The 23,425-nt window shown below is 41.2% G+C and overlaps 1 protein-coding gene across 21 annotated transcripts in view; it reads left to right on the forward strand.

Moving 5' to 3' along the window:
* LOC129541805 (myomegalin-like) overlaps nt 1–23,425 on the forward strand; it is a 214,533-nt gene that overhangs the window by 152,779 nt on the left and 38,329 nt on the right. For all 21 annotated transcript variants that reach the window (XR_016037281.1, XM_088835639.1, XM_088835637.1 and 18 more), the window contains 7 exons: nt 802–893; nt 2,605–2,721; nt 3,038–3,175; nt 4,029–4,141; nt 5,534–5,661; nt 16,622–16,710; nt 22,503–22,735. Coding sequence is in view for 20 of the 21 variants with exons in the window: in XM_088835639.1 (XP_088691765.1) it covers nt 802–893; nt 2,605–2,721; nt 3,038–3,175; nt 4,029–4,141; nt 5,534–5,661; nt 16,622–16,710; nt 22,503–22,735 (910 nt within the window). In the remaining variant the exon portion in view is untranslated. The remainder of the gene's footprint in view (nt 1–801; nt 894–2,604; nt 2,722–3,037; nt 3,176–4,028; nt 4,142–5,533; nt 5,662–16,621; nt 16,711–22,502; nt 22,736–23,425) is intronic.

The raw sequence follows: 23,425 nt of genomic DNA on the forward strand, positions 1-23,425 counted from the left end.
GAATACCACTATCAAAAGTAAATCTATTAAATAATGTTTAAAATTTCTTTGTAATTCTGAAATCACTCCTTAGAATATTTCCAACTGAGGATGTACAGTTGAATATTGGGTTCAAAAATTATTTGGATTAATTTTTTAAGCTGTATTCTGGGTGATTAGCTTATCTTGCTGTTTGGTTTCATTCATTTTTGTTGGTATTCAGTTTTGGCTTTTTCTTCCTCATTATTGTTGAACTAACTTTACCCATTAATAATAAAACATGAAAATGGTTCCAAGCTCAAAAATATAGAAAAGTGTACTCAGAAGTCCCATCTGCTTCTCTGTCCTTTCTCTCCTGTTTCCACTCATCCTCTGAAGGCAACTGGTTTCACTTCTGAGGTATCCTTCCTGTGTTTCTTTTTACAGAAGTAAGCAGATTAATCCTATGTGTATATGTAACATGCATGTGTCCCCTTTTCCTAACATAAAACATACTTCATAGATGTATTCTTTTCTAAACAGCTTGTTGTACTTACTATCTTAGAAATCACTCCATATCAGTTCATGAAGATATTCCTCATTCTCTTTTACAGCTATATATAAAACTTCATCTTGTGGATATACTATACATATTCAATCTTCTTTTTATAGGCTTATAGATGGATTGCAGTGTTTTTACAAATAATGCTGCAAAGAACATCCTGTGTATATATGTTTTGTTGTTATTGGATTGTATCTTAGAATAAATTCCTCAGAAACAAGGCAGCACAGATCGTATTATGTTGATACTGATTAAAACTAGCACTGTATATTCATCTTTAGGAGACTTGGATACAGTTGCGGGGCTGGAAAAAGAACTGAATAATGCCAAAGAGGAACTCGAGCTCATGGCTAAAAAAGAGAGAGAAAGTCGGGTGAGTTTTCTAGTTAGGTCTAATTTCAGAGTTCCTATTTTTTTCAAAAGAGTTTTAAGTATTCAAGAGGGAGAGAACGTATGTGTACCTGTGGCTGATTCCTGGTGATGTATTGTAGAAGCCAACACAACATTGTAAAGCAATCATCCTCCAATTAAAAGTAAATAAATTTTTTTAAAAAAAGGAAAGAGTAAAATTCTCCAAGTATATTATCTGGGTCCAAATGCAAGTTGAGCCTTTTTTTCTTTCTAGAGAAAACTAGAAATTGCTTTATATATCCATTATCTCATCAAGTTGTTGTTTTTATAAATGAGGATTATTAAAACTTTTTAAGTGCTGAAAGAACACAGTTTTCTTTACCCATGTCTAACTGGAATAAAATAATTATAGAGGACTAGTGAAAAAAATGAAGTGCTATGTAATTGATGCTTATAATTATGATAGATCCATGAAATTAAATTAGTTTTAAAAACATAGAACAGGAGACATTCAAGAAAGATCCATAGTGGTTATTGAGAACTTGCTATATGTTATGCACTGCACTGCTGCTGCTGCTGCTAAGTCACTTCAGTCGTGTCTGACTCTGTGTGACCCCATAGACGGAAGCCCACCAGGCTCCACTGGGCATTTAAATTAGCACTCATACTTACAACTCTGCAGAGTAGGTTAATGTTGGCCCTATTTTATAGAAGAAGAAGCTGAAACACTTTTAAAAGGTGAAGGAGGGGAATCGTTATGTGACTATAAAATACTAAAGCTACCATTTAAGCTCAGGTCTTCTGTGACTCAGCATGCTTCCTCAGAAGTCCTTTCCTGGAGCAGATAATGTTTTCCATCCATATGCTCTATTTCTAGTGACAGTTTTCATCATTTTCTTAGAGGAGGCCTCTAAGCCTTACAGAATCCCTTCCCCTTCTGCCTCCCTATGCAACTAGTTGTTTGTCCAACTTAGATGCAGAGAGAGGAAGCTTTTGGACCACAGTATAGGGTTACAGGCTAACACGAAAAACCTTTATGTCACCATCGCCTCTACTTTGGAAGATCAGGGTCATGGGTTCCTAAACTGAGTTTCGTTGGCCAGTCCATATAGCGCTCCTCAGTTTTTGTTCCACCTCTTTCCCATAGTTAGATCTATAATATAAGACCTGTGTTTATATCTGTGAGGAAATTATCTTATTGGATTTCTTTTCATTACCATATCTCTACATACAAACAGAATCATGTTATATGACTCAAGTTTTGAGGATGTGAAATTGTGTGGCATTTAAAAAATACAAGTTTAAAAAAAAATCCCCTCGTTTCCCTCGTTTTCTAAAATTTCACTTCTACCCTAGCCATTATGTTGTTCCTGTTTCTCTCACATATACTCAATTAAGACTAATGTTACTGGACTTCCCTGAGATCCCACATGCCATGCAGTACAGCCAAAAAAAATTAAAAAAACAAACCAATTTGGTATGTTTTGTATTGCTAACAAAAAGTAGAGGACATCATTAAAACCACATTACAACTTCCTATGAAACAGCCCTTGATATCACGCGGTGTGGTTTATGGATCTGATCCAGTAGCTCACTGTTCATGTTCTAGTTTTTATTTGCACTACTGGTTGATAATAATATGATATGGAAAAGCACCTGCTTCAGTGTCAGAATGTAACCATGACACCCACTGTTTCCTCTGCCCACTGACTTCAGGATTTCTTTCTCCGCAGATGGAACTCTCTGCGCTCCAGTCCATGGTGGCTGTGCAGGAGCAAGAGCTGCAGGGTCAGGCTGCCGACATGGAGTCCCTGACCAGGACCACACAGATTAAGGAAGACCTCATAAAGGTCGTTCAAAGCTTCTGAAACACTCTTGGAAATGATTACAGTTCAGAGTACCTTCACCTCCAAACAGCACCTGGATTCACGGAGTCCCTCTGCCCGTGCCTGTCTTCCAGATGCTCTGCTCGTTTGAGCCTCTTAGTGTCGCCATAATCTCTCTGATATCAGAGGTGCTCAGATTTCATGAAGAAGCTATTGTTACTATCATGGCTTGTTAATATCCCATGTAATGTATAGTAGATGATTTCAAGAGCATTTGTTCCTCTGCTGAATAGCATTTTTTGTTCATTGCTATTTTTATTACTAGTTTTTTGGCTTTTAGGACCTGCAGATGCAGCTGGTTGATCCTGAAGACATCCCGGCTATGGAACGCCTGACCCAGGAAGTCTTGCTTCTTCGGGAAAAACTTGCTTTAGTAGAATCACAAGGACAGGAAACGTCTGGAAACCGAAGACAACAAGTAAGCTATTGAAATACAGGCCTTATTTTTACTGCAAAATAAACAGTGAACAAGATGTCAATTACTTATGATGGTGGCTGTTACTGGAATTTCATCGAGAATCTGTGCTCCCAAGTTCCCCACCATGGCCAGTAGCAGCCACAGGTGCTGTTTTCTAGCCTGTGTGGTTCCGTTGTAACTGCTGCCCCAGATCTGACCTTTCTTGAATGCCAAACTTGTTATTAATCAAAAGACCGGTTTACCTGTACTCCTCCGTGTCTCTGTTACCATGTCTCTAGAAACTAACTACTCGTCTCACTCCAAACTGGCTTTAACTCTACCAGTTCCCTTAAACAGATTTCCAGTCATGCATTATCATAGGTCATCTTCTTTAGAGCACTTTACTGTAGCTCGCAGTGACACCTGTCTGTGACTGATGGATGTCTTTTCCCCAACTCGATAGTAAGTTTATCCTCAGAACCTGGCACAGAGAAGGGGCCCAGTCAATATTTCCTCAGTGAATGAAGAGCACTTGTGAGTCCTGCTGTCTGCGTCCCTCTTGCTCTATCCTTGCTTTGTCTCCCACTCCTCCCTCTTAGCCTGTCTCCTGTGTTTCTGGCTTTGTTTATTTCTCTCTTCTTCTTCCTGCCATACTTGAATTCTGCCTTATAGAGTTTTAAAGATAAAAACTTTCTGACAAACATGACATTGACTTGAAAGCTGTAGCGTACTATATAGAAAGGTTAAGTCAGTAATGAGATAGTGAGCTGTTTGAGTCACAGTCCATGCTGATACGTTCTTTTGATCTCTTTCTCAGAAGTAACGTGTCTTCATGTTTCTGTTTGCGTGTTGCTTCACTTCTTTTTCCCCTCAGTTGCTGCTGATGCTCGAAGGACTGGTAGATGAGCGGAGTCGGCTCAATGAGGCCTTACAGGCAGAGAGACAGCTCTATAGCAGCCTGGTGAAGTTCCATGCCCATCCAGAGAGGTGAGAGGGTGACCGCACTGTCTTTCCTTTTCTTCCTCATTACGTGAAGATGCCTACAGCTTACAAAGTGGGAAGAAAAAGAAAGTGGACCATTACTGGGGTCCAATTTGTCATTTGTTTTATGGAGTCCTCTGAGCCTCAGTGTCTAAATTAAGTCAGGAATACTGCCTGTTTCATGTAGTTATTGCAAAGATCAAATGAGAATACATGTCAGGTGTCTCAATTAGTACCTTGCAAGTAGTAAGAACTTGTATATTTCTTTCATTTTTCTGCTCCTTGTCCTATTAAAGGCAGCTTCATTATGTTATAATAATAAGAGTAAGACTATAAAGGCCTTATATTCACTGAATGTCACTGAAGAAAATATATTTGTTGTTATGGCTACTATTACTGCAGGATTACCAATAACCATCATGATGCATATGTTTTCCTGTACCTCTTAATTTTTGGTCATATATGTTATTATCTTTCTGGTACATTTTATGTTCCCTTTATTTTTTTCTTGTTCTGCCTTCCCTCCTAGCCCCTTTCTTTCTTTCCTAATTTTTATTTTTGTTACTATTCAGCTTTCTCTAATTTATTGCTGTGTTAAATTTGTTTTCTTTCTTTCAAGAAAATGAAGGCAGAGGAAGGGTATGATAGGACCACTTGTGTTACTTGTTAAAGAATCTCTGGCTCTTTGCTGGATTCCTTCTCAGAGTACTGTAAAGTTTGGTTAACAAATGACAAAACATATACCTTCAGTAGCAACCAACCCTACTTGGCTCAATATCAATTCAATTTACAGTTAGTTTTTCCTGGGTTTTGGTTTTTCAGAAACTAATGCGTTCAGTTAGAAAATAAAATGTCTCCTGGTAACCTTATAGTGGTGTTAGCTAAATATTAGGAACTATAGATATATATATATAATTTTATGTCAGATTGGCCCAGTATCTTGGATAAAGGGACAAACTTTACGGAAAGCAGACCTTGCTAGTCTACCAGCAGTGAACACAGGGGCCACAACAAAGACCACATTCATTGACTGTGTTCTAGAGACACAATTAAACGTGTCTCCTAGAGTCTCATGGCTCAGAGTGGCACTGTTGGCTCTTTGGAAGCGTCTGTGGACTCATTATGGGCTTCCTTGGTAGCTCAGTGGCAAAGAATCTGCCTACAATGCAGGGGACACAGGTTCGATCCCTGGGTCCGGAAAATCCCCTGGAGGAGGAAATGGCAACCCACTCCAGTATTCTTGCCTGGAAAATCCCACGGACAGACGAGCCTGGGGGGATAGAGTCTATGCGGTCGCAAAAGAGTCGGACACGACTTAGCGACCAAACAACAACAACGGTGGACTCATTACATTGATGGCTAATTCATTTTCCTTCCATGTGTGGCATGTTGAATCAGCTCTGAGAGAGACCGAACTCTGCAGGTGGAACTAGAAGGGGCCCAGGTGATACGCAATCGCCTAGAAGAAGTTCTCGGAAGAAGCCTGGAGCGCTTAAGCAGGCTGGAGACCCTGGCTGCCATTGGAGGTGGGGAACTGGAAAGTGTGCGAGTTCATCACGAGCATGGCTTCTGAGCACTGGCGGGTCAGACTGCAGCCCAGGATGGAGACCCTTGTGTGCGCTAACCAGAGAGCCCTGTCTGAACTAAACGGTGACTTACTAATTGTAGAACTGGTACAAGTAGCATCGCCTGCAAAGTGAAACTCACTTTAGTCTACCTGTATTTCACTGTTTGTAACTCTCTAAGTTGAATGGTGGAGGTTACAAGGTATATTTGCACACTATAAATCATTCCATTTTAGTTTCCTCACCCCCCCTTCCTTCTTTTCCCTCATCCCTTCTATGGGTCAATAAAGTTTATTCCTCCCCCACTTTCACAATCCATTTCACATATTCCATATCATGTCATAAATGCATGTGTGAATATTTTTTTTTTGCCATTCAATCAACTTCTGCTCTTTGAGTGAGAGCAATTTTTTAATCAAAGGTTCAAGATGAGAGAGAGAGAATGAGAGTCTGTAAGAATGACTGCAGAAATGGCATAATCCTTAGAAGGTAGTCAAAGCTAAGACTTGCAGTGTAGACTGAAAGTATTGGGAAGGCCAAGTTAAAGAGCAGAGGCAAAGACTGTTAAACCATTTAGAGTAAACCTTTACCTCTGATATTGTTTCCGAGTTGATTATTGAATGACAGGGAAAAGAGATTAGATGCAGATTAAATTACATTAATTTATTTTTTTCTTTAAACCAAGCGTATAATATTTAGTCAGAACATAACTTTAAGAAAGCTCCCAGCTCTTTCAGGGTCAGAATTCTCCACATAAAAGGATAATTTCAAATGCAGTGTCCCCTTTCAAGTTCAGTATTTCACCAAATAACTCATTATGGTCAGAATAGCCTACTTCTTGTATGTTTTTCATTTGGTAGTGGCACTAGTTGGAGTGCTATAGTTTTCACTTTTTAGTGCTTTTGCATTTCTCCATATTAAAACAACTCATAGGCTTCTGGCTTTGATGTGTTTGAATAGTTTAGAAAGAAATGTCACACATCTTTCTAGGTTTTGGTCATTGTCTCAATGTTTTGTTATCACAACATGATGGAGGTAAGAAAGGGGGCCCTTTAGATTATACTTCTGGGATCTTAAATATCAATGTAACTGATATCTTAAATATCAATAAAAAATAACAGTAACCAAGGTTACTCTGGAACTTTGCAAGCTCATGAGATTTGTTATTTCTGCTGGGTATAATTTTCCTAGCTTAGAAGCTGAGGTTTCAGATTTTAAACATGGAATTTGGAAGTAGGGATTGTGGCTTCTTAGCACCATAAATGTAACTGAGTACCTTTTCTAAGCTAGGCGGAGCACAATGGTTTTTCTTTTTCCCTCCCGTTTGTTTACATGACATTTTACTTCTTTCACATTCATCAGCTGACATGGCTTGTTTACATTCTAAATTCTGTCCAAGTTTCTGTAACCTCCGCAACACCTGTAACAGAGCATCAGTCACTCTTAACGTGGACAAGGAAGAAAATATTTTCCTGGAGAAACACCCTGGAATTCTCTGATGAAGTAATTTGCAAAAGATTGGTAGCCATAAACTTCCTCTTAAATGGAAATGCTTTCCAGTTTTAATGGGCTTGCTTTGAGGGAAAAAGGCATCATTTCATAAGGAGATAGGAAGTATAAGCCGAATCATCCATTTTTTCTTAGTCTTCCAATTTTTAGTGACCCTTTCCTGCACAAAGCTTTTTGTAACATTCTAGAAGTAAAGAAACAGATAATCAAGCTGTAGAAATATCAACCCCCACAAAGACTAGCCTGTCATATGATTACAAGGCATTTAGGAAATGTCTTTTCTTATTTTCACTAATAGACTAGTGGTGCTAAGTTTCCTGGTAAGATTCAACCATGGGTGATATTTGGCTTCTAATGGCTCATAGTGATTACAGTCGTTTAGGTAAGCTACCACATCTGTTTCTGTCATCCTATGAGAGGAGGACTTTCCCTTGTTATCTTGAACAGCTGCGAAATGTTAGAAATGCTAAGGTAGTGGAGTGAATACTGAGAAACCCAACTTCCTACCAAAAAATTAACAAAATCCATAGATCAGGGGGAGAAAGTAAATGAACTCTAGTCCTGATTTGGATCCTGAAAAGATGGAGTAACTTGTCCTGTAGTTACTTAGCTTTGATATTGGGCCTTAGGAAACATTTTAGAAAGTTAAGGGATTTAGTGGCACAGAAATTAGGAGTTTGATCTTGATACCATAGATGTGACTAAAACCCGGTTCTGACTTTCTGGTCTGTATAGTTGGTATTCCAAGGCTTGTGAACAGTGCTAACTGGAGAGAGTTTGCCAGTCGAACAATTTTGTGTGATAATTTGGAATCTTATTAGAGATTATGCTTCTGATGAATTTTGCTCTGTATCCCGCAGATAAATTGATGCTCTGGCCCCTTCATTCATATACTCGTATTTAGCATGCTATAATAAGATTCCTTTCCCTCTTTAGGAGCACAGACCTTTTCTTTTACTGAATTGTTCCCCCTTTGCCAGGTGTTTTTCAGTATTACAATAACTTTAGATAAAGCATTGTGTGCTTATAGAACCTAGTGTTTGAAGGGGAAAAAAGGTGAAAGAAAATGGAGTCAAATTCTCACTCAGACGATGCTTAATTAGAAACATAGAACTTAAATTCAGAAAAATCTGTATTGATAGATTTGGTCTTTCACATATTTCCTTTCTGGTTGTAATGGTTGTAAGAGGTCAGGGTAATTGAAGTCTATATAGTTTTTAGAAACTAAAGAGTTGAAAAGGACCTCCAAGAAGATTTATTTAATGAGTGAAATGGAAGTCCTTTTTAATAGATATTTCCTTTAAACTCTTTCCTATTACAGGATTAAACTGTCTCACTGAAGTCTGATAATTGATAATATCTAGTATAAATCAGCATCTTCTGGTGTTCGCTTTTTAACTGTTGAGTCGAGTTCAGTTCAGTCGCTCAGTCGTGTCCGACTCTTTGCGACCCCATGAATCACAGCACGCCAGGCCTCCCTGTCCATCACCAACTCCCGGAGTTCACTCAAACTCATGTCCATAGAGTCGTTGATGCCATCCAGCCATCTCATTCTTTGTCATCCCCTTTTCCTCCCGCCCCCAATCCTTCCCAGCATCAGAGTCTTTTCCAGTGAGTCAACTCGTCACATGAGGTGGCCAAAGTACTGGAGTTTCAGCTTTAGCATCAGTCTTTCCAATGAACACCCAGGATTAATCTCCCTTGGAATGGACTGGTTGGATCTCCTTGCAGTCCAAGGGACTCTCAAGAGTCTTCTCCAGCACCACAGTTCAAAAGCATCAATTCTTCGGCGATCAGCTTTCTTCACAGTCCAACTCTCACATCCATACATGACCACTGGAAAAACCATAGCCTTGACTAGATGGACCTTTGTTGGCAAAGTAATGTCTCTGCTTTTTAATATGCTATCTAGGTTGGTCATTAGTCGAGTTACAGTAGCTTTTTTGAAAGGCCTGATGGGACTGTTTCCATATTGTCAGCCTTTAACTTTGATCAGGTGTAGTCTCACCCTCACCCCCCCACCCCCTCCCACGCTCACTTCTCTTCACTCATTTATGGACAGCAGCAGTATTTTCATTTCTTCGGCTTCCTCATTTGTATTTTTAAAAGATTTTTCTTTGTCATTATGTACAGTCAGAGATCTGTGAAGATCAAGAAAATCTTGACCTGAATAGGATAGTAGATCCAAGCCATAAGTTTCCTGAGGAGGTTCTTTAGTTTATTCTACTGGCACCATTTGTACCATTTGCATGACCCCAGTGGCAGATTCCTCTAAAAGGCCTATCACTTTTATGCTTGCTTATGCTTCTAATCCAGTGTCTGGTTGAGAAGTCTGGTTCATAGCTTCAAAACAGTTCAAGAAAATTGAGTTCAGTTCTCTCTGCTTCAGTCATCTTCTTCCCCTCTCTGCTTCAGTTGGATCTAGAACCCTCTGATTAGGACAAGGAGAAACAGATCAGGTTACATCCCAAATTGCTCCTTTCATTGAGGAGTAAGTGACCTACCTAAAATCACTTCCCTTTGGAGTGTAAGCCCTAGAGGAAACAGTTATTTAATGCCTTTGCTTTCTTTGAGCTAGTATTAGAAAACTCTGGTTCCTGTTGATATGATGAAGTTATTGTTTTCTGACTTACTGGTCATTTTCTTTCTTTTCCTTTTTAAGTCACAGAATCTTCACATCCCTGAAAAACTCAAGTTGCTTCTTCAACTAGGGTCTATAGGTTTGCAGCCAGTGTGCAGGGATACGTGACAAACTTCCTAGAGAGTGGGGAAGGAATCCAGTGACTCACACACTTCTAAAGTCCATTTTCCATCCTGCCTTGTAGAAATGGTACTAGAGGTGTGATAAGTGAAATTAGCTTTGTTTTTCAGATACTAATATCCTGTGAGACACAAACATTTAGAGAATTTTCTCTCATTTCTCTTTGGGGTGAAGCTCAGAGAGCTTTCATTCTTCTACCTTTTGTACTGCAGAAAAAATAGCTGGGAATATGGAGCTCATACAAGGCAACCCAATCAGAAAAACAGAAGGAATGAGTCAACAGGCCAGGACAGCAGAATAATTTCTGTGGGGTGATAGTTTCTGTGTCTTAATGCATTTTGGAATATGGATTTAAGCTACCTTGTCACTAGATATTTGGAGCAATTAACTTTGTTAAATCATTTTTATTACAATTAAAAGATAATCATAGATTGTCAGTAGTGTGAGTATTGATAGAAGATAAGTCCTCAGCTTCTTTCCATCATCACTGAGCCAGGATAAATTTCCCAAATAAAAAATCAGTGTTTGTAATTTGCTTCCAGCAAAGGATGGGAAGTGGGAGAGAGACATAAAACTGTAGCGCTAACAATACTAATTTTATCAGATTTCAAATAAGAGTAATTCAACTTATAAAGTGACATATGAATTCTTTTTGCATTACTTTCCCTTTTTGTTATTTAAAGTCAAATTCCAGAAATAAAAATAATTATCATACTGTTTTCTTCTTGCTGAAGCTGGAAGGATAAAATAAAAAGTTCAGCAACATCAGAAAATGTTTGATCTAAAATAATGATGAAGAGTATGGTTGTTAAGTACATGAACCAAATCAACTTCCTTGTTCCCTTTTAGAACTCATGGTTGTCTAGCATGTAGGTTTGTTTTTAGTGTATAACATGAATAGACAGTGCTTCCTTTTGCAATTTCAAAATAATTGCTTTGAAAAACCCCTCTCAGTCTGTAAACTTTAGAGGCATGTGTATATACAAGTATGTTTTATAAACCATGAATTTGTCTGTTTCCACTAAGTATGATCAATTTGATAATAAATGCAGGTTTACTTTTTACCACTTAAAGTTTTGATCTTAGGGCTGTTGAGAAAAAGTGATTCATGACAGTTTAGATGAAGAAGGACATAACGTTATATCCAGTAACTTGGCACTAGATTCTTTTAGGCCTATTTACTCACCAAAACAAGCTGGAAGTTTTCATTTCTTCATGGCACTGTGTTGTGTTAAACTGTGTTAACATTTGTGCTAGCATGGAGCATGTACTTTTTTATACATAAGTGTTAGAATTTCAGCTATTTTAGTTGAAACACAAAATTGTTACTTATCCAATAAAAGTATCAAAGGCCAAGCAATAATTATTTGGTTTCATTCTTAAAAGATTAATGAGAAAAGTAGAGAAAGCTCTTTATCTTTTTTTTCCCCTTATAGGAGAACCAGTCTACTGATGATTGTAGTAAAGCTCCAAGTTAAATAAGGCTCTGAAATAGAGTGAGCCTTTGTATTTATTTAACTAAAGGAAGGAAGCAGAAGAAACCTGAATTTTCCTACTCTCAAGGAAATGAGGCTGAAGAAACAGCATTTAACGTCCCCTAGAAATGTGAAATGGATTACTGTACCTTAAAAAACCCTTCCTGCTCTGCTTGCTGAAGGAGAGTGGTGGAAAGTGGGATGAAAGTTTGAGGAGCCTATTGTTATGAGCTATCCAGGAGATAGTGAAAGACAGGGAAGCCTGGCATGCTACAGCTCATGGAGTCAAAGAGTCGGACACAGCTGAGCAACTGAACAATTGTTATGATGGGTGGTGCTGTCCCTGTGTATGTTCTGGAAAGGCCTGTTTCTTGTGTTCTTTGAGGAACAAAGAGATCATGGAAGGAAGAATTCCTTGACATTACAGAATTTTAAGTCACTGAAAACAGTTGCCTTCTGAATTATAAGCTTGTAAACTGGAAGGGTACTTAAGAGATACTGTGATGTAAAAACAAAGATACACCATAAAGGAACTTGACTGCAGACAAATTTTTTTTTTCCCCCAGCTACTTTGGTTCTGATATTAGAATGTCTAGTTAAAGAATTTTCTCAGGAGAAGCTTATGGAAGACTCTATGAAATCTTAGTTTTCTTATGGTTCTAGAAGGGAACAGATGCAGGTAAATCTGCAGTTTGATAGGAGACCTTTTTTGTTTGATCCTCTCATGAAGGATCATAATATTTAAGTCATCAATAGTTAGTTCATGAGGTGAACAGGTGAAAGTTCTTATAATTTCATGGTAGAGTGTCTAAGAGTGAGGGAGGTGGGCCCAGAGCACATAAAGAGCCTGGCACCGAAGGAAAAACAGCCAGGCACTTCTTACTGCAAACTTGTTCATGCTATAAAGTTTAGCTCTTTAAATCACATTTCAAAATTAGTCAGCTATGACTCCTGTGTTCTGAGTAACTTTATGAGAAACTATTACTCCTTTTCTGTTGGTTGCATATAAATGGCTTAAAAAGAAAACAAGAATGACGGTAGAGTAGAATTTGGAGAAAATGGTCTTGTTGCAGCCCAGTTGGGGCTCATTACTGAAGAATTAAAATGACACTTCATGACTTTCCCTCAAGGCTTATAATTGTGCATGATGAAGTTTTAAGGAGTTATTAGTTAATGATGATTAATCCTATTTGTTAAAACACCTATTCAAGAGTTCATCTTAATCTACTGATAGATCTGTGTTTTTCTCAACTGTCCTGCAAAGTAGGAATAACTGAAGAGTGTTACTTCACACCTCCGTAGTCAGCAGTGAAGAGGTAGACTGAAGATCATCCCCTGAAAACACTGTTGTTGTTTAGTCAATCCGTTCTATTTGACTCTTGTGACCATCTGTCCATGCGATTTCCCAGGCAAGAATACTGGAGTGGGTTGCCATTTCCTCCTCCACAGGATCTTCCCGACCCAGGGATCAAACCTGTGTCTCTTGCACTGGCAGGCGGATTCTTTACCACTGAGTGTTCTGCTGAGTACATTTAGGTTCTGTGGCCTTTTTCAGCTCTCTAAGTTCTAGCACGTAAACCAGTTTGTCAATAATATTGTAAGATAGTAATAATAAGGGATATACTGAGTGGATGCCAAGCACTGTTTCAAGCACTTCAAAGGCACCAAACCCTTTATAGCTGAAAAGTGTATGGAATGGATATTACTATTAACCCTAAGAAGTGAGGGAACTAAGTTATGAAAAGGATTTGTCTAAAGTCACGTACCTAATGATGCAAGCAGAAATCTAACCTAGACAATCTGGCTCTCGAGTCCAGGTTCTCGATAATTATGCCATCCTCAATTTAAGAAGCACGAAAGTATGACTTTTTGCCTCCGTGATAAAAAAGACCTTATATTTTCATACCACTTAAATTTTGCCAAAAGATTTTAAAGTATTGCATGTTAGAAGTTTATTTCTATGTACTTTATAGAGTCAGATAGTTGATAGAAACTAATTCTTCAAGAGAGGGAAGTTTTGGTGGCACCTCCTTCTGTGTGATTCAGGGCCTTGAAACTTGGGAGAACCACAACTTGAGAATTATTACTGAAGCCTTGAATAAAAGTTTTTAATAAAATTTCCAGCCTAATATGTAAAACTTACCCTGGAGATTGAGAGGCAAGTTAAATTTGAATGAACAGATTCTTAGCTTTCAGTAGTTCTGAAGGTGGCAGAACATTTTATTTCATATTTATCAAACACTAGCAATAACTTCATCAATATAAAGTATAGTACCTTTAAATTAGAAATTTATAGTTCTGAGGATAGTGTTTTGTTGCTTTGTAAAAGCTTAGAAAAGGATATTCTCCACAAAAGAGAAGTTCTTACTGTCATTTTAAAAACCAGGAATGGTAACAGCAGAGGCTTGTCTACTGTAAACTTGCATGACTTTGTGTGGGATAACTTATTTCAATATTTTCTATATATATATATATATATATATTTTTTTTAATTTACCCCTCACTTTCAAAAAAGCCTTTTGCATTCAAATTGGTAAAGGCTAAGGTAGCCTTCAAGCTGCCCTGAAGGAAGTACCGCAGACTGCTGCTGCTGAGAAAATGAATAAGGAAAACAAAACCCCTATGCAGTAGTGTCAGGATGAAATGGCATTTTTGCTTTGTCTCCATTTAACTCTTGATGAAGTCAAAATCATGGTATCCTGCCCCAGAGTGAATTAAAGAGAGAACATTATTAATAGAAAGGCAGAGTGGCATCAGAAAGGTCGACAAAGGTAAGTGGAGAGCAGAAAGGGTTAGACAGAAGCCTTCAAGGCCAGTGACAAGCACCCTTTCTATCTCCTCTTACCTTACTTCTGGAATCCTGTGCAGGAATCATCGTAGGATGTGAGCCCAGTGTGGTATGGTGGGGTTGAGGATCCTGACCTCCTAGAGCTGAACTTTCTTCAACCACAGGATTCTTCTTTTCAACACTCAGAAGGGAAACAATATGAAAAGTGTGTTTTTTAAGTCTGTCACTGAGTGGAACAATTCATTTTCTTTGCAGAGAAAGAAAAAAGGTTCTGATCTCTATTGTTCAGGGAATAGTGAACAACAGTAGTGTTGTTCAAAGTGAGCATAATACAACACGGTTGTCCTCAAGTGAATTAGCATCCTGGGTTCAATGAGTTCCCAAAGCAGCCACAGCTTAGGAAGTGTGTTCATTCACCTCTGCACAACCAGTGTCCTGAATGAGACGGTTCTGGGGCTGGTTTAAAAAAGTAAGTATTGGAAATCTCTATTGTACAACAGTCTGCCGCAGAGCTCTAAAGATGCCGAGCGGTAAAGGTGTCTCCTTGTGAGTAGGGCTTTATTGAACAGGCTACTGCCTTGGTCCAAAGTTAACACTAACATTCACGGTAAAGACCAGCAAATGAGTCATAAAACTAAGCTGGTAGGACAACATGCTTTTAGTACTTTTTCATGAGATTGGCCGGGGCCGTTGCAAGTACCCTGGCATAACCTTGCAGATGCCAAGAGATGGCGTGTAGGTGTGAGCTGGCCCTGCTCACCTTACCTGTAGAGGGTAGTGAATGCTCATTATTTATGCAGAGCCTTTCATTCATGGTGTGCGAGCTCAGGAGCAGGTTCTCTGCTCTTGGAGGAGGAGACAAAAATCTGATTTGTCACCAGAAGGAACAGTGAGTGGTCTCTGCCTGAAAGTCCAGAGACGTGCCATCTTGGCATGGCTCTTATACAGGGCTAGCTATGTAACTGTGGTCAAGCCGCCTAATCTCTGAGGCTCAGGTTACCCAGTGGCCAGAAGAGGAGTTGTAACAGGTTGTTTTCCAAGGCCAGAGTCAGAACTGGATCTCAGGGTTCTCTAACGTGCAGGTTCTGTAAGACCCAAGGAGTATCAACGATACATTTTCTTTGGTGTCCAGATGAATTAACCATTATAAATTCCTACATTTTCAGAAGAAATCAGTAATGTGAGCCATAGGTCTTAATCTAAAATTTGATGAGCAGTCTTATTTTTACGGATGTGGAGAAGAAGGAACACCCTATATTTGTGCTGTCTGATATGGCAGCCACCAGCCACATATGTGACCATTTGAATTAATTTTAAAAGATAGACATACCATTGGGACTGTTATAAGAAAAAAGCTTAATGAAAATTCTTTTAAGCAGTATTCATAGTTTCAGATACAAAATGATGAATAGTGATTCTTTGTATTGCTACTAATTGTCAGTGCCAGCCAGAATTTCTTCAAAAGGATTAGACATAACAGGATAGTATTTTTAAAAAGAATATTTTACTTTTAGATGTTTGAAAGAAAACCATTTCCTCGGGCTCAGTAGCCACGTGTGACTAGTGTCTACTGAACTGAACAGCAGAGGCATAAAACTGCAAAAATTTCTGTTGGTCAGCACTTCCCTGGACATATATCTAGACCACGAACTGCAGCTACTTGTCCCTTAGTGTGGGGCATAGATGTTTGTGTCCCAGGGTGACTGTTCATTTTTGGTGAGTGAATGAATGGATTAATTCCTTTTAGACAAAATGGGGCAAGAACCCCTTCAGGCACAGGATGTTGATGTTGGACAAGGGTTTGAGGGAGATGGGAGGAGGGGAGGTAAGAGGAAGGGGTTAGGAAATGGCTGAACGTTCTTGGCCCTGGGGCTGGAAGAGACCTCAGCTGCTGTAGGACACAAGACCCTTGCAGGAAGGTTCCTCATCTAGGTACTCACCCCAGCACGACTGATCCCAACAATGGAAACATGGGAGGAACAGGGCTGCCCTGATCCCAAGGAAATCGGGGACCCTCTCTGCACTCAGTGGTGGGAAAACGTTGGCACGCTGGGTCCATGTCACAGTAGGGAAAATTATTACACAGTGGCAGGAAGGAAATAATTCAGGGTTTCTGGAAATAAGTGAGGGGGGCAACAACTTAGTCCGACAGTCTAACACTGTGCAGTTGAAGCCGGCTTACCTTCTGAGGTTTAAACTGGAGCGTTCGTAACAAAGGACCAGTGATGGACTTTTCTCCAGTGTTGGTGCTGCCTTCCCTGCTGGTGAGGGGGCAATTCTGGGGAAAGGAAGAAATCAGAGGCGGATGGCAAAGTGAGTGTAATCTAAGCTGCTGTCTGGAAGGCCCCTGCCAGGGGAGTCACCTTTCTCTTCTGGACCCACTCCTAGGTACAGCTGCAGGGGACGACACGGAGGATGCGAGCACGGAGTTCACCGACAGTATCGAGGAGGAGGCTGCACACAACAGCCACCAGCAAGTAAGTCCGAGCCAGCTCCCGGGGTCCCAGGTGGAGGGCTGAGCCCTCCGGGGACTGGTGGCCTCCTGCAGCCCCCGTGGGCCTGGCACGAGAAGCCACCTTTGTGCATAAACCACTTCCCTGTCTTCTTCCTGCTCTCGCTAAGCTGCCAGCCACCTTTCCAGCCCCCATTCTCACTCCATTTTCCTTTCCAATCCACCTTTTTGCTCCCTGTATCTTGTGCTCCTGCTCCTGCCCCTTCCTGCCCTCCTTTGCCCCTATGTACCATCTATAGCTATAGCTTCAGAAGAAATTTTACTCACAACAAAACCATGGACACTTACCATCTTGGGCTTTTGCAACTGAAACACATCCCAGAAGACAGTCATCAAAGGGCCACTTGGGGAGGTGGCAGGCCTGGCCCCTGCTTCAGGAGAGTGCTCTCTGAGGAACTACAAGAGGACTGGAAGGCCTCCAAAACCAGGCTCATTCTCGGGGAAGCCTCACTATATAAAAGAGAACTTTGTTGGGCACCTGACTGTCTGCTCCAGTGGTGATGAGTCAGTGACCAGCAGATGACACTTCAAGAGCAAGCCCTGGTCAGACCTCAGAACGTGGTACCCAAGGCTGAAACACTGTTCTCATTGACCAGCAGTGAAGGCGTAACCAGCATTTTCTCGAGTTCAAGGGTAGAATGTCCTGGACCTCAGTCACCGAGAGGGATCCCATAGCATCCACTGGAACTCCTCTGTGTCTTCACCGTGCCCAGGGACATTTGGCAATCCGTGTCCTAAAAGGACCGGGCGTGTAGATGTTTCCAGGAGCAAGTGGATCATTAGTATCTGTCATTCTGCAGAAGCAGCTGGGTGTTTCCAGGGAGAGCTTCCTTGGAGCAGTTGGGAAAACTACGGGGGAAATGAATCTGCCTCTTCATCTCCTGCACAAGAAAAAGAGGAGGCACGTCTAAGAATCCTACAAAAAGACCCACGTGAGCAGCACCCAAACCTCACAGGGCTGGGCACAGTCTTTGACTCTTGAGGACAGAAGCAGTTGTCTGAAACACCTCCCATTCTCAACACAGTTTCTCCACCTTCTACCAAGACCCCCTTTGTGTTGCTTAGACACACCTGGCCCTAACTTCTCCCTTGAGTTCCTGCATGAGCTCCACTTCTCTTTTTGCTTGGACAGCTTCTGAGTCCTCCTAACCAATGCTTGTAACTTTATGTGCTCCGTTGCCCCTCTGGGCTGATCCCTTGCCACACCTCTCACTCCCTGATTGCACTGAGGATCTTGGGTGGTGGAGAAGGGTCTGCAGGATGTGAAAATATCCACTCTCACACGGAGCTTGACTGGGATGTCAGCTGTCAAGCTGACACTGATGGTTATTAACTTCAGAATATATGAACAGGAGCCAAAGATATGGAAAGAGCCAGATGTGGTCCAAACTAGGCGTGATAGGAGGAGTTCTCCACTCCGATTCTCAGTTATAGGCAAACTGGTTTGTAAAGTCACTTCTTCCTCAACCTTCTTTTTCCTATAGCTGAGTGTGGAGAAACGATCAGACTACATTTGGAGGTCAGTCCAACCCTGGGATAAATTGTTACATCGGGGCATTTGTACTTCCCTTGCAATGTCTTCCCTATCCCTTGGCATGTGTTCAGTTGCTTCAGTCGTGTCCGACTCTTTGCTACCCCATGGACTGTAGCCTTCCAGGTTCCTCTGTCTATGGGATTCTCCAGGCAAGAATACTGGAGTGGGTTGCCATTTCCTTCTCCAATCACTTGGCCTAGGAGATACTTAATAAATTAGACAAGTATTTATCTGTTGGATGAAAGAATATCTTGGGTAAGCACTGTTTTTCTTTGCATCTCCTTTCCTTGAGAGTCAGTCTTCAGTTCTGGGAAGGAGGTATGTGAAATTATTGTAAACTTACAGCAACTTTTCTGAGGGTCGTGGGCGTGGTTCTCCTGCTACCAATTAAATAAAGCTTGCTTTGTCATAACTGTCTTGTGTCCAGATTCTCAAAAATGTATCTGCTTGTTCCCAGGGAACTGGTCCCTTAAGGTTATGCTCTGAGCTTCTCCCAGTTGTGTCCTTGGGAGTAGACCTTATTCTCAACACCAAGCTCCCTTCCTGCCTCAGGCAAACACACACTTCCCCTTATAAACATATCCATCCATCTTTATGTTCCTTTTAAGGCAAGAACCAGCTTTTGGCCAAAGCATATTGCTACATCTTTATTTTTGGACTCACCCTCCTCAGGAAGTTTCAGGTCTGGCCATAATGGTAATTTCGCCCAGGTATCTCTCACACAATTCCATTCTCAATCAAATGTAAGGTCTATAATACCTAGGAAATTCCTGTGAAAGAAACCAATCATCATTGTCTTTCTTCATTGGAACTTTTGCAACAGAGAAAATTAAGCAACAGTCACAAATGCAAAGGAGAGAAAGGCAGTGATGAACTTGAAAAAAGGTCATTTTTAATGCCCTAATGCTGTCTGGGAACTGAATACATTGTGGGCGGTATGGAGCAATAGGGCTAAAACAAAGCCATTCTATTCAAATAAGAGATCAGGTTCGCACATTGACTTCTGTGGGGCAAATGGAAAACCAGCACACCAAAAAGCTGAATTATACCACAGAAGCAAGAGAACAGAAGAATTAGGAAATATGAAAAACAACAACAGCAACAGTGATTTATGCGATGTAATTAACAGTAGGACTAAAGGATTCACACCACTATTGCACACACGGACGCCCTGGGGTTTTGCTTGAGGAAAAACAGTAGAAATATTAGCTTTCCATAGATGATAAAGCAAAAAATAAATGCTAGATCCTCAGTCACTTTTCATGCATTTACATTTAAAATTTAAAGACAAAGCAGCCAAAGTAAACTCCCTTGGACGTTGAAATATGAAAAGTCAGATTAGCCTGGGAACAAATCAGATCTCTGTTTTCTCATTTAAAAGCAAGAAATCAGACCAGATAAACCATATGGTCCATTCTGGTATTAACATTCCATGGGTCTTATTTTCCCTTTTTAAAGAAAGCCAGTGTATTTAAATCAATAAAAGATAACATCCATCCAGAAGGCACTTAAAAATTAGATGGCATCATTAAAATTAGACATTATTTTTGAGCAGAAGGAACCATTAAGGTCTCCTTAGAGTAGGAAATGGAGAAGGCAATGGCAAGCCACTCCAGTACTCTTGCCTAGAAAATCCCATGGATGGAGGAACCTGGTAGGCCGCAGTCCATGGGGTCACTAAGGGTCGGACACGACTGACCGACTTCACTTTCACTTTTCACTTTCACACATTGGAGAAGGAAATGGCAACCCACTCCAGTGTTCTTGCCTAGAGAATCCCAGGGACGGCGGAGCCTGGTGGGCTTCTGTCTATGGGGTCACACAGAGTCGGACACGACTGAAGTGACGCAGCAGCAGCAGCAGCAGAGTAGGAAATGCAACCCACTCCAGTATTCTTGCCTGGAAAATTCCATCAAGAGAGAACCCCTGTCTTTGGGGCTCCAAAGAGTCAAACACAAGTGAGCAACTGAGCACCCTTTATTAACAGCAAAGAATAACTGTGTCCATATTCAAGGCTGAGAGCAGTATTTATTTTAGGTAAATTAGTTGCAAAGAGTTTATGTAGAAAGATAATGTCAAATAATTTAAATGAAAGGTTAGGTCATAAGCTTTCAAAGGTGATTTTATCCAATCCTCCTCCTTCATTTTGTCCCAAGTGCTTTGGGGCACATGCAGGGATGGCCACCAGTCTAAACCTGGCAGCAGAGCCATAGTGACATTCTCAGGAGCCTCCCAGATCTCAGGCTTACAGCTGCAGGTGCGATTGGTGCTGGGAAATGAGCACATGTGGGCAGCTTCTCCTTTCTTCATCGAGAGGGCAGAGCTTGCACATCTTTTACAGCCTCCACTGCTGTGCTACTAAACGCTTTACACATACACGCCATGAATCAACCCCACCATGCAGCTGAAGCCTAGATTTTGGCATGCTGTTAGGAGGTCCAAAGCAACAGTCAGTGGCTTTGAGCCAAGCCAAGCAGGTCTATTAATCACTGATTCATTTGAGCTCCTATGAGCCTATTTTTTGTTCAATATATTCCTGATCTAATTGAAGGAATCAAGTTTATAATTAATTCTACAAGTCATTCCTACTCAAGTGGCCACTACATGATTTACGGAGATGCACATAAATATTTTGATAATGTTGATGATTGTAAGTGGTTCTTTATAGCCAGAATGAATTTGTGACAGGTACAAGTCACTATAGAGATAAAACATGACCCAGAAATAGCTGTGCAGAGAGGTGGAAAGTTGGGAGGTCAAAATCAACCTGAAGTTGAGCAAAACCCCGAAATGCTGCTGCTAAAAGGAAAAAGAAGCCATTATGACATTGGGATATAAGGTTAATATTTGACAGGCAAGAAATTCATGTACTAAAATAATTGGTCATACACTAAGTAGATTATCATACTCAGGTTTTGGTTTCTTTAAAGAGCATGATAAAAAAACTGGAGAGGTGCCTAAGACAAACAGTAAAAAAGTTTAAAAGTTAAAAAACTGTTATTTGAGGAAAAACCCATACAGTCTGCTTTTGTTGAAATCTTAAGGAGTAACTTCAAGAGTCGGAGAAGGCAATGGCAAGCCACTCCAGTACTATTGCCTAGAAAATCCCATGGATGACTTGGTAGGCTGCAGTGCGTGGGGTCGCTAACTTTCACTTTTCACTTTCACACATTGGAGAAGGAAATGGCAACCCCCCACTCCTGTGTTCTTGCCTGGAGAATCCCAGGGACGGGGGAGCCTGGTGGGCTTCCGTCTATGGGGTCACACAGAGTCGGACACGACTGAAGTGACTTAGTAGCAGCAGCAGCAGCAGCAACTTCAAGAGTATCTTCAAAAACCAAAGGTGATGGGAAATTGTTTCTGCTTGTTTTCCTCTCCCTTGCTTAAATCTGCAGAGAGAGCTGGGCTAGCAGCAGCACAGAGTGTTAGCCAACAGGGAAGGTGGTTGCTGGACGGGCGGCCTCATTTTATTTCATTTTTTTGAATTTTATTCAACTTTCTGTTTTATATTGGAGTATAGCCAATTAACAATGTTGTAACAGTTTCAGGTGGACAGCGGAAGGACTCAGCTGTACATACACATGTATCCGTTCTCCCCCAAGCCCTCCTCCTATCCCATCCCATCCCATCTAGGTGGCCTCAACTTGAACTTCTCCCTGACTATAGATTGTGATTCTCCTGCTGCCAATGAAATCAGTTTCTTTGTCTTACCTGTAACTCCTCCCATACCCTAGCTCTCTGGTTATGACTCCTAAGTGCCCAGATCCTTCCTCATAATCATCCTTGTCAGAGTCTGAGTTACAGGCCCGGCCTCGGGCTTTGAGCTCTGGTGTCTTAGCCATGGTCTTTGCAATCAAGGACTCGAGTGTTGTGGAGCTGATGAAGCCTTTCGTCTCGTGAGAAGGAACTCTGTCCCCCGAGAAGGAGAAGACTCAAGAGCATCCGCACTCTCCAGTCCTCTTTAAACCTCATCTGTCTGCATGTGTTTTAAGTTTGTCGTGTGCTTGGGCTTTTCCTCACCCACCTCTGCAGTTTCTTCTTGCTGCCCGTGGCAAAAATTCTCCCTGCTTGTGTGGTGCATCCTCTCATCCAAACCAGTCTCCAGGGACCCTGTGGTTGGGAAAGTCCTAGGATGGAGTCCCGTTGAAGGCTGCCTTGTGCTCTGATGTTCCTCATAGATCCTCTTAGCGAACTAACTTCTTTAAACCTTGGTTTTCTTTCAGCTCATCAAGGTGGCGTTGGAGAAAAGCCGGGCGGCTGTGGAGACCCAGAATGTATCTCTGGCTCCTCCTTCCCTGACAGGAGGGGACAGTAACGGGGGTCTTCAGGAGGAGATGCTCCACCTGAGGGCTGAAATTCACCGACACTTACAGGAGAAGAGGAAAGCTGAGGGGGAACTGAAGGAGCTAAAGGCTCAAATCGAGGAAGCAGGATTCTCCTCTGTGGCCCACATCAGGTAGGACATGCCCCAGAGAAGAGGAGCCTGCCGATTGAGAGGCCGCTGTAGCCAAGGGACCACATTGCTGCAGCCAAGGAATTCGTGCCACCCTGGGGCTTCTTGGTCCACATCCCAGGCTCCATGCATGCATGGTTCTACAGATTCGTAGAAAAGCTAATAAAACTAGATAATGCATGTGTGTGTGCGTACGTGCTCCATGTCTGACTCTTTGTGATGCCATGGACTGTAGCCCACCAGGCTCCTCTGTCCATAGGTTTTCCCAGGCAAGAATACTGGAGTGAGTGCCATTTCCTCCTCCAGGGGATCTTCCCGACACAGGGATCAAACCCATATCTCTTGCATCTCCTGCACTGGCAGGTGGATTCTTTACCACTGAGCCACCTGGGAAGCCCTGAATAATGGTGATTATCAATAATTACCATTTGAACTATTCAAATAAATCTGGTCTTAATTCAATATAAAAATGCCCATTATCTGCTATACGTATGACTGTCACAAGTGGAAATCTCCCAGTTGTATGACAGGTATTGCTGTTTTGAATTGACTGGAATGTGTAAGGAATCTCCTGCTACCCAAGATGCTTCCCTGCTGTATGCAGAACCAGAGCAGTCCATGAGGAGGAGGGTTTACACAGAGCCTCCACTCATCTGTCTCTCGGCAGCACAAATCCTTCAACTGTGGAATAAC

This window comes from Moschus berezovskii, chromosome 4 (assembly GCF_049115385.1).
Source record: "Moschus berezovskii isolate FMDL1 chromosome 4, NW_MosBer_1.0, whole genome shotgun sequence".
NCBI lineage: Eukaryota > Metazoa > Chordata > Mammalia > Artiodactyla > Moschidae > Moschus > Moschus berezovskii.